The sequence below is a fragment of the Oncorhynchus keta genome, chromosome 1 (assembly GCF_023373465.1).
Source record: "Oncorhynchus keta strain PuntledgeMale-10-30-2019 chromosome 1, Oket_V2, whole genome shotgun sequence".
Taxonomy (NCBI): Eukaryota; Metazoa; Chordata; class Actinopteri; order Salmoniformes; family Salmonidae; genus Oncorhynchus; species Oncorhynchus keta.
The window spans coordinates 65,622,560-65,634,769 of NC_068421.1; the positions used below are offsets into that span (position 1 = coordinate 65,622,560).

Genomic DNA, 12,210 nt, shown 5'->3' on the forward strand with positions numbered 1-12,210 from the left:
CCAATTCAATGGAATTGCAACCCTCCGCATGCAGTGCATCCTTCCATCACATGTACAGCTAATTCAAGATCTTGCACACTAATGAGATGCTTTCTGGTAAGTTTTGATTACAATACTGGGTGGGGTGAATATATTTTATATGACAAATTATTTATTGTTAACTAGTAAATAGTAGCCTACAGCAAAGTGTGTTTAAATCATTTCTAACTTGTTAACAGTTTCTGCTACCATTTGGGGTTTAGCTTGCTCAACCTGTAGTGACGCCCAGCCTGTGAACGGGACCGTTATAATCATCTGACACTAATTAGCATAACGCAACTGACATAAATCTTCCTAGAAAATCTTCCTATTCATGAAAATCACAAGTGAAATACATTGGAACACAGCTTAGCCTTTTGTTAATCACCCTTTCATTTCAGATTTTCAAAATATGCTTTACAGCCAACGCTAGACAAGCATTTGTGTAAGTTTATCATAGCATTATGCCTTGCTAGCAGCAGGCAAACTTGTCACGGAAATCAGAAAAGCAATCAAATTAAATCGTTTACCTTTAATGAACTTCGGATGTTTTCACTCACGAGACTCCCAGGTAGACAGCCAAAGTTAATTTTTTCCCAAAAGATTATTTTTGTAGGCGAAATAGCTCTGTTTGTTCTTCACGTTTGGCTGAAAAATCGCCCGGAAATTGCGGTCACCACAACACCGAAAAATATTCCATATTAGCTCCATAATATCGACAGAAACATGGCAAACGTTGTTTAGAATCCATCCTCAAGGTGTTTTTCTAATATCTATTTGATAATATATCCGTCGGGACAATTCCTTTTTCTCTAGGACCGATTGGAGTAATGGCTACCTCTGCACTTTACGCGAGAATCTCTCTCGGAGCCACCATGTGACCACTTACGCAATGTGCCCCCATACGGCTATTCTTCAACAGAAATGCGTAAAACTACGTCAGAATGCTGTAGACACCTTGGGGAATACGTAGAAAGCGTAAGCTCGTTGATGGTACATTCACATCCATATAGGGAGTCATTGGAACGCAGCGCTTTCAAAACCTGGGGCACTTCCGGATTGGATTTTTCACAGGCTTTCGCCTGCAACATCAGTTCTGTTATACTCACAGACAATATCTTTACAGTTTTGGAAACGTTAGAGTGTTTTCTATCCAAAGCTGTCAATTATATGCATATTCTAGCATCTTTTCCTGACAAAATATCAATTTTAAACCGGGAACGTTTTTTCCCAAAAATGAAAATACTGCCCCCTAACACCAAGAGGATAAGGCTGCGAACTGAGGAGTGTTCACCTCTGAATATTCCTCAAAATGTGAAACCCTACTAAAAACACACCACATGCCCTCCTGCCTGCCTCACACTTGACCAGGCAGACACACAACCAGACAGGTGAAAATACACCTGATACAGTCACACACAGGTCAGGTCAATGACTAGATTGTGTTTTCCCCTGCTTTAGACTTTAGGGCCACAATAAGGTAAGCCTGTCTGAGGTAAAGGATGTGGTATAGACTGCATGTAAACAACAGAGGGGCCATTGTTGGGTATCATGTTTCTGAATATCTACACTGTTGCATACAAGCAGGGTCGGTTGGTGGAGAGGAAACCATGGCAACGGGCTAGAGGACTACAGTGATATAATTAAGACTGGACAGAAAGGGCTTTTGTTCGGGGCTGTTTAACTAATGTGACAAATTATCTCAGCTAGCTGGTTCACCTGATCCCTGCTGTCTGTGGAGTTTGCTGCTGAGTAAATAGCCAATCAGCTGGCTAAAAGGAGCTATATCTACAGCATCCACCACTGCGTTCCCACTGCCATAATTGTTTTTCTTTGTCCCACCGTGCTTTGTGCTGCACCTTTTGTTCACTTGGTTTCAATATGAGCTTGTGTGTTGTAGGGAATTCAAACAGGACAATAACATCTCTGTATGACAAGCTTAACAGGGATAGGGCTTACTGTACACACAAGAGATTAGTACATGTCCCTCTCTCTGCCTCCACCATGGGGATCATATGTTAGCATACACTCCACAAACAACATATATGGACATGCAGCACGAAACAGACTCAAATACTATACAAAAGTATGTGGATACCCCTTCAAATGAGTGGATTCGGCTATTTCAGCCACACCCATTGCTGACAGGTGTATAAAATTGAGCACACAGCCTTGCAATCTCCATAGACAAACATTGGCAGTAGAATGGCCTTACTGAGCTTCGTGACTTTCAACCTGGCACCGCCATAGGTTGGTTTGTCAAACTTCTGCCCTGCAAGAGCTGCCCTGGTCCATTGTAAGTGCTGTTATTGTGAAGTGGAAACGCCAAGGAGCAACAACTTCTCAGCTGCGAAGTGGTAGCCACACAAACTCACAGAACGGGACCGCCAAGTGCTTTAGCGTGTAAAACAACCCTGTCAACACTCACTACCAACTGCCTCTGGAAGCAACGTCAGCACAAGAACTGTTCGTTGGGAGCGTCATGAAATAGGTTTCCATGGCCGAGCCTAAGATCCTAAGATCACCATGCGCAATGCCAGGTGTCGGCTGGAGTGGTGTAAAGCTCGCCGCCATTGGACTCTGGAGCAGTAGAAACGCGTTCTCTGGAGTGATGAATCACGCTTCACCATCTGCTAGTCTGACAGATTAATCTGGGTCTGGCAGATGCCAGGAAACGCTACCTGCCCCAATGCATACAGCCAACAGTAAAGTTTGGTGGAGGAATAATGGTCTGGGGCTGTTTTTCATGGTTCCGGCTAGGCCCCTTAGTTCCAGTGAAGGGAAATCTTAATGCTACAGCCTACAATGACATTCAAGAAGATTCTGTGCTTCCAACTTCGTGGCAACAGTTTGGGGAAGGCCCTTTCCTGTTTCAGCATGACAATGCCCCGTACACAAAGAAAGGTCCATACAGAAATGGTTTGCTGAGATCGGTGTGGACGAACTTGACTGGCCAGCTCAGAGCCCTGACCTCAACCCCATTCAAAACCTTTGGGATGAATTGGAACACCAACTGTGAGCCAGGCCTATTCACCCAACATCAGCGCCACACCTCCCTAATGCTCGTGGCTGAATGGAAGCAAGTACCCGCAGCAATGTTCCAACAACTCATGGAAAGCCTTCCCAGTCATATGGAGGCTGTTATAGCAACAAAGATGGAACCAACTCCATATTAATGCTCATGATTTTGGAATGAGATGTTTGACGAGTATCTGTCCACATATTTTTGGTAATGTACTGTATAAATCATGTATATTTTTTTTTATCGAACAAAGTGACCATGTGTTTTCAGTTATCTAAGTAGGAAATTATTGTTTAACTCTAAACATTATGGTTAATGTTCTCACCTCTTTCTCATCATCTGCTTCTTTCTGGATCTGTTGCAGGCGAAGCTGTTCTGCCTGCTCTTTCTCCTGTGCTTCTCTCTGAAACAGAAATATATTTTTATTAATTCATCCGACATCAAACCATTACGAATAGTGATCAAACAATCAACCATGTGACTGTTAACAGGTTTACTGGGTGGTTTCACAATAACCATTAATGACACATAGTAATGGCCACAATCATAACATGATTATAGAAGGGTATCCACTTTAAAGTTGTGCTCTGTATAATGTTTCACTTGAGTTTAATGCTAAAATGCATGCTAAAAACCCTCTAACATTAATCTGATGAGAATGGATCCATGCCATTGTGTTGTAGTTGATGCCCAACCTTTTTACGGTCAGCCTCTAATGACAGTTGGTAGGCCTCATCCTGCTCCCTCTTCACCATTTCCCTGGCTTCACGTTCATCCTGGATAGAGAAAGAGACCACGTTAGAAGAGAAGTCAAATACCCTCAAGTTATGAGGTAACCAATAACAGAAGTAGTTAAAGTAAAAACAAAGTAGCTTTCTTCCTCTGCCACATGTTATATTGTTCTGTGTTGAATAGCTGTGATACCTGGCAGCTGAGCAGCAGGAAGTAGAATGAGAGAACTGAATGCTTTGTGTGGTTTAGCCAGACAAGGCTTGAAAGAGTATCATGTGGGAGAAGGGAATCCATCCGGGCCTCGACTTCCTTAACAGACCTGAGGGCTCTTTTCTTTTCCCTCAGAGTTCCTGTTTGTACAGAGGCAGACGACTGCCTTTCTACAGGCTGTGTGTAAGAGGCTTTCTAAAGCAGGGAGAAAGAACTGTTTCCATTGTGTCAGCAATGGCATTTGTTTTGGAGCCTGGGAGACTACCTTTTCTTTTCTGAACCCTGGACTTTGTGCCAATGACTTGAAAAAGTTAAGCTATTGTGATTTGTGGGGTTTGTGTACATGGCAGGGGGAGTGGTCAATTCTTGCAAGCCTGAGAATGAAAAGGATACATTTTTCTGTTGTCCTAAATGATATTGGTCGCTGAATAGACATTTTAATAGCATGGTTGAGGACAAAAGAATAAAGGGTCACTTATCGAAAGTGCATTTGTCCAGCAGTCACGCAATAACAGTTACTGTAAAGTATAATGTTCCGTATTGTGTTCATTCCCTTTAATAAAATATCATGAAACAAACAAACAAACAAACGTTGCCTTTACTACCCATAACACACATTATGGACAGGTACCTTTCTTCATTTACTGGGTATTGAAGTGATACTACACAATATAGTTTCCAACTACTTATGTAGCCTTTATCTGTTATTAAAAAATATTAAAGGAATAAACAAAAAAGTATGGAACAGATTCTAACAGCCAGGTATTTCCTGCTGTTGATGCACAGTCCATAACTAACTAAACAGACAATCCAGGTGTGTTTGGTGAAGTCAAGTTCGTTCAAATCTATGTGAAAGTAACTTTTTGGCTCTGCTGCAGTCTGTCCACCTCCCAGGCATGTCAGTCAGTTAGTGAGGAATGCGAGTGTGATGTTGGCAGATGTCTGGGTCTGTCCTCAGAGGAATGGGCCAGCAGAGCAGGACAGCCTCAGACAGTGAGTAGGTGTGAGCTCAGAGCAGTCTGGGATAGCGGGGGTTGTGGCAATGGGAGAACATCAGGTCGAAATATAGGGACTGAGGTTTAGATTTTTTTGGGGATCCTCATTAGCCGACGCCAATGGCGACAGCTAGTCTTCCTGGGGTGAACCTGAATTCTTCTGAGTGACCTGTACTGAAGGGTGACTCAAAGTACACCAACACCCCTAGCCTTAGGAGTCCTCTGCTTGAACTCTCAAGTCCAAATGATGACTGATTACTGACATGCTGTACATAAATCTAACCCAAGGCATTCAACTGATAAGGGGGCCAAGGGGCCAAACAATTGTATTTAAATATCTATGACTGTAAACGTAGTGAGGAGATTAAGCTAATATGATAACTCTTTCCAATGATTGAAAGGCGGTAGGCGAGTTCAAGGAGTGACAAGTTCACTTCACAGCGAAGATGTATATGGTCTGGCATTTACAGGATGTGGTTCCAGATTCCTGCGGTTATTAATCACTCTGGTACATTACCCACTCAGGATCATTTGTTCTCCTGATTTGTGACATTATCACTTCACATTTCCATCAATCCCGACAGGCCTGTGTAATTAACACAACCATTGACCTTTACGGAGCCAGATCGCTTGTCAATGTGCCAGAAAATAATATACTACTATAAACATTCTAAATATGTCAAATTGAAAAGTCATTAAGAACCAAATTGCATGGTATGTTAAGTGAATAACAGTATTTCTGTTGACATCAAAAGCTGTCATTCGCTTTGCATCTATGAAGACAACAGCAATGCAACCACCCAAGCTTCTACCCATGAAAACCTGTCCCTCAACTTTTCTAAACGGTGCTGTATAATCCAGCCTGGTCACACAGCTTGGTGCTGTATCATCCAGCCTGGTCACACACACACGTCATACAGCTTGGTGCTGTATCATCCAAGCCTGGTCACACAGCTTGGTGCTGTATCATCCAGCCTGGTCACACACACGACATACAGCTTGGTGCTGTATCATCCAAGCCTGGTCACACACACGACATACAGCTTGGTGCTGTATCATCCAGCCTGGTCACACACAAGTCATACAGTTTGATGCTGTATCATCCAAGCCTGGTCACACACAAAACATACAGCTTGGTGCTGTATCATCCAAGCCTGGTCACACACACGACATACAGCTTGGTGCTGTATCATCCAAGCCTGGTCACACACACGACATACAGCTTGGTGCTGTATCATCCAAGCCTGGTCACACACACGACATACAGCTTGGTGCTGTATCATCCAAGCCTGGTCACACAGCTTGATGCTGTATCATCCAAGCCTGGTCACACACACGACATACAGCTTGGTGCTGTATCATCCAGCCTGGTCACACACACGACATACAGCTTGGTGCTGTATCATCCAGCCTGGTCACAGCTTGGTGCTGTATCATCCAAGCCTGGTCACACACACACGACATACAGCTTGGTGCTGTATCATCCAGCCTGGTCACACACACATCATACAGCTTGGTGCTATCATCCAGCCTGGTCACACACGTCATACAGCTTGGTGCTGTGTCATCCAAGCCTGGTCACACACACGACATACAGCTTAGTGACATGTGCACACACTTCTTGTTGCTTATTGGTCTTAATGATTTTTTCTGAAAGGGTAGACATCCAATAAGAACCTAATGGGAACCCCAGTTGCAGACACTTATTGGCTCACCTACAGTTACCCCTCCGGCTGTGCGCAAAACAACTGTCTCACAATTCCCATGATGATGTGCTGTAACTAAACTAATCGAACACTGAAAGGTCACTAAACTAGTATTGTTAAGTAAACACAGTGGGAGTCGAACACATTCCTCATATGATGTGACTAAGACAGACAGGCAACCAGCCAGGCCTAGTGCTGAGGAACATGAGACAATCTCAGGTTTTCATCTACTACAACACGCTGCTGCAGATGCCTTTCATCTCAGAGACAGTAACCACTTTGTGACCATTTCTTTCTTTAAACCTCTATCCCATCAACAAGAGTGAAAGGTCTAAAGATATGTCGGTGAGAGAGAATGTGTACTGGTAGTCAATAATCTCCCACTGACAAGTTGACGCTAAGTATTGAGCACATTGGTCTGAGCCTGATGGCACGTCTTCCCACTTCATCTCTTCCAGACTGCTGATTAATGAGAGGTTTAAACAGTACAAAGAAACAGGGCATTGAGTCATCTGTATTCACTAACAACAAGAACTGTATGCCAAAGACAACATGGGTCTGGTGTAGTCAGCTGAGGGGAACTACCTGTTTAAAGGGTCAGACAAAACTAGAATGCCGTTCTTTGTTTATTTGATGTTGAGTAAATATCTGCTAGAGCGGGAGAATGATTAAATCCATCCATTTCAACATATAAAAGACAGCATTCATGAGGTCAGGTAAATGTCTGACAGAGGGACCCCAGCCATACTGTCCCAAGATTCCTGTCCTCACATGAAAGAATACCGCTTCTGTTTCGCTGCTTTCCTCTCAGAGTGGAGCTTGGAATTTGTTTGTCGAGTTTCTATAAAACGGCAATGGACAGAGAATGGTGAAAAAGAGAACAGTTTGTATCCTGCTCCCATTGTGAAGACCTTAGGCACAGTTAACTAAAACCAAATGGGAGGGAAATTAATTGTGCTTCGCCCCCCTGCCCCAGACAAAGGGCCTCTCAGATGTGTGTTCCTAGCCTTGGCCCTAAGTGGAGCTGGTGGCAGTCACAATGCATTCCGATTTGTCTCCGCATGTCCCCATTTAGCTCAGAGACAAACTATGGCATAATTCTATGAGAACAGCTCAAATGGCACAATAATTGTCTCCCTCTTGGCCTCCTTTGATTAAACAAATCATGGTATATTTCAGTGGCCATGGCCTAATCATGGCTTACATTTCAAACATCTACTCCCCCTTAAAGACTCTGTTCTTCTATGTGCTTTCAGAGTTCCTCTCATCTGTACCTCATCCTTGATGTCCTCTTGCTGCTGAGCTGAGAAGATTTCCATTGCACCCATTAGCCTCATCATCAACTCATCCACTGTTGTATTGCCTTCAAAAGAATAATAAAAAACAAGGCATTAAAAAACAACATTTTTTTCCTCATTCGCATAAATACTTACTATTTTATCATTACAGAAGGGTCAGAGTAAATTGCTAAATTATAGCTATAGTTAAGTATAGCTTCATAAACCCCTCCTTTTATCCAGAACATAACAAATATTGTTGACATTCATTACCTTGAATAACATTTAAAACTTCATTTGATGTCCTCTTTCCCATGACAATAAGGAGCAGGGGGAACTGATCGGTCTTGTATGTCCGAATAGTCTGTGCCACCACACTGCCAAAATGCCTCGTGCAAATGGTGAGTAGTCTAGGAAAGGAAAAGACAGGACGGACATTTTTCACATTCACATGAGAGGTACACGGCTCATACCATTAAGGACTTTAAAACCAGGAGATGTCCCTGTCTAAATAGGCCTAGTAGACAAATTAGTATTCCCCACCAGTGGTGATGAACTGATAGGGCAGAGAGGATTTCTTATTCCATTACAAAGACAGAACTTTAAATTAACATTTCACTAGAAGGAAAAGGGTAGCAGGCAGGCCCTTGGCGCTCACTGTAAATGTCATAATATTAATGAATTGCTATAGAGTGAATGCAAATACAGATTATATTTTTTTGCCTGCCTTTTAATAAGATCCACTTTAATAACTGGCTGGTAAAATACAGGAGTAATGAAATGGGTGGAGGATGAGGTCAGAGGGATGGAGTGATTGGTCTGGTCAGGGGTGCTACTCATTAATCATGAATTCAAAGTTGAGAGTGTAGGTTGCATTACTTTTCAAACTTTGAGATGGAACAGCATCGACTCAACACTTAACCATGGGAAGTATTAGAACCAATCTTCAATCAGCATTCCAGGAGAAACAAGGTCATTTCAACCACAACTTTACTCTTTTATTTCACCAGGTAGGCCAGTTGAGAACAAGTACCGTAATTTCCGGACTATAAGCCGCTACTTTATTCCCACGCGTTGAACCTCACGGTTTATACAATGACGAGGCTAATTTATGGATTTTTCCCGCTTTCACAAGATTCATGCCGCCAAAAAACTGATCAACGTCACATAATGTGACGTAAATCGAGCGCGCTCAAACTTCCCATCATTCTGATTACGGTAGTCATTTTGTCACCCTCATCATGGCAAAGACACGGAGAAATGCATATGATGCAGCTTTCAAGTTGAAGGCGATCGATCTGGCTGTTGGAAAAAGAAATAGAGCTGCTGACAGCGTGGAGCATTGTCAAAAAATCCACTATCATCAACGGGTTTTGAAAGGCTGGACTGCTGCGTGTTGAAGAGGGCAGCGATCCAACATCGGATGAAGCAATTCTGAGGCTATTTAACTCCGACACCGGAGGAGATGACTTCAGTGGTTTCAGTGCACAGGAGGAGGAAGATAGTGACCAATGACTTTCTTGGTAGGCTACTGTTTAATTGTTGTTACAAGCCGTGTTTCGTTAAAGCCTATTTATTTTTGTTACAAGCCGTGTTTCGTTTAAAGGCTGTGTAAAGTTCATCTGTTTCAATGTACCGGTAGGTACCTGCGGCTTATAAACATGTGCGGCTTATTTATGTACAAAATACATATTTTTTAATAATTCAGTGGGTGCGGTTTATATTCATAGTCCAGCAATTACGGTACTCATTTAGAACTACGACCTGGCCACAATAAACCAAAGCAGTGCAAAAAAAGAGTTACACATGGGCTAAACAAACGTACAGTCAATAACGCAATGGAAAAAGTCTATGTACAGTGTTTGCAAATGTAGTAAGATTAGGGAGGTAAGGCAATAAATAGGCCAGAGGCAAAATAATTACAATTTAGCATTAACAAAGAGTGATAGATGTACAGATGATGTGCAAGTAGAGATATAGGGGTGCAAAAGAGAAAACAAATATATAATAATATGGGGATGAGGTAGTTGGGTGTGCTATTTACAGATCGGCTGTGTATAGGTACAGTGATCGGTAAGCTGCTCTGACAGCTGATGCTTAAATAAACTCTTACGCTAAATCTACACCAAATAGCTCATGTACAGTTGAAGTCGGAAGTTTACATACCCCTTAGCCAAATACATTTAAACTCAGTTTTTCACAATTCCTGTCATTTAATCCTAGTAAAGACTCCCTGTCATAGGTCAGTTAGGATCACCACTTTATTATAAGAATGGGAAATGTCAGAATAATAGTAAAGATACTGATTTCAGCTTTTATTTCTTTCAACACATTCCCAGTGGGTCAGAAGTTCACATGCACTCAATTACTATTTGGTAGCATTGCTTTTAAATGGTTTAACTTGGATCAAACGTTTCGGGTAGACTTCCACAAGCTTCCCACAATAAGTTGGGTGAATTTTGGCCCATTCCTTCTGACAGAGCTGGTGTAACGGAGTCAGGTTTGTAAGGCCTCCTTGATCGCACACACTTTTTCAGCTCTGCCACACAAATGTTGTAAAGGATTGAGGTCAGGGCATTCTGAGGGCCACTCTGATACCTCGACTTTGTTGTCCTAAAGCCATTTTGCCACAACTTTGGAAGTATGCTTGGTGTCATTGTCCATTTGGAAGACCATTTGCGACCAAGTTTTAACTTTGACTGATGTCTTGAGATGTTGCTTCAATATATCCACAATTTTCCTTCCTCATGACGCCATCTATTTTGTGAAGTGCACAAGTCCCTCCTGCAGCAAAACCCCCCGGTATGACGGCTGCGTGGTCCCATGGTGTTTATACTTGCGTACTATTGTTTGTATAGATGAACGTGGTACCTTCAGGCGTTTGGAAATCGCTCTCAAGGATGAACAAGACTTGTGGAGGTCTACCATTTTTTTCCTGAGGTCTTGGCTGATTTTTTTGCGATTTTCCCATGATGTCAAGCAAAGAGGCACTGAGTTTGAAGGTAGGCCTTGAAATACATCCACAGATACACCTCCAATTGACTCAAATGATCAGTTGACTCAAATGATCAGAAGCTTCTAAAGCCATGCCATCATTTTCTGGAATTTTTCAAGCTGTTTAAAGGCACAGTCAACTTAGTGTATGTAAACTTCTGACCCACTGGAATTGTGATACAGTGAATTATAAGTGAAATAATCTGTCTGTAAACAATTGTTGGAAAAATTACTTGTGTCATGCACAAAGTAAATGTCCTAACCGACTTGCCAAAACTATAGTTTGTTAACAAGAAATTTGTGGAGTGGATGAAAAACGAGTTTTAATGATTCAAACCTAAGTGTATGTAAACTTTTGACTTCAACCGTAGTTGATCATGGGTTCTGACAATGTGGCTGACCAGTCTTTTGACCATCCAGCTGTGGTTAAGGAGGGGTTCTCCCCATGACACAATGAGGATGTCCAAGCCCCGTCCTTGTCCCTGCTCTAGGGGGCCCTGAAAAGGCCTCAACACAGCCAGGCCAAAACAATGGAGAGAGGTAATTCTAACCTGTCACCAAGGTCTTGGGAACAATCGCCACAGCCTTCAGAGAAACCCAATCTTAATTCCCATATTAAACACAACCTCCTTTGGTTCCAATCAAACACCTTAGGAGTCAACCCAACACCTTTCTCTTACAACTACCATACATAGTGTACTGCTGCTTAATCTTTTGACTAACTCCGGAGTAACTCTAAAGAGCAGAAATGGTTCTATAAATGGTTCGCAGGTCGGCATTTATTGGGATGACTCATACTGGAGGCTGCTCTGCATAGTGGTCACTAGCTGGCACAGCTACAAAGTCAGTCAATCTGGTTTTAAACCTAACCACATTGCTACAGTAACCCTAATGCCTAACACTAACCTTTAATTTGCACACATTTTTACGATAGATCATTTTGACATTGCATCTGGGCCATCTTGCGGAAATCACTCAGTTCTGCCTCCAGGGCAAGATTCATGACAAACATCAACCTGTATATGGTGCACAATAACAAGTACTGACACAGCATCACAAATGAAGGGTGAAAATCTGAAGCGCAGGAAGTAGAAATGAAACCAAGGAATAAGGTCAGCGGTTCACTGCAGTCTCTTTCAGCCATAACATATCTTAAAGAATGTATAGCTTTGCTTCTCACAAAATCCTTAAGGGAGTTATTTTTTTCTAACTACTGGAAACACCTGGTCCTTGAATATCAGGTCATGGTTGGTTTG

At 42.4% G+C, this 12,210-nt stretch overlaps 1 protein-coding gene across 1 annotated transcript in view; it reads right to left on the reverse strand.

The window, feature by feature from the left end:
• The window catches only part of faf1 (Fas (TNFRSF6) associated factor 1), a 79,957-nt gene that overhangs the window by 11,636 nt on the left and 56,111 nt on the right, over window positions 1-12,210 (reverse strand). Inside the window, exons 14-17 of the mRNA XM_035782001.2 lie at window positions 8,234-8,370; window positions 7,958-8,046; window positions 3,736-3,816; window positions 3,366-3,443 (exon numbers count right to left, since the gene is read on the reverse strand). Coding sequence (XP_035637894.1) covers window positions 3,366-3,443; window positions 3,736-3,816; window positions 7,958-8,046; window positions 8,234-8,370 — 385 coding nt within the window. The remainder of the gene's footprint in view (window positions 1-3,365; window positions 3,444-3,735; window positions 3,817-7,957; window positions 8,047-8,233; window positions 8,371-12,210) is intronic.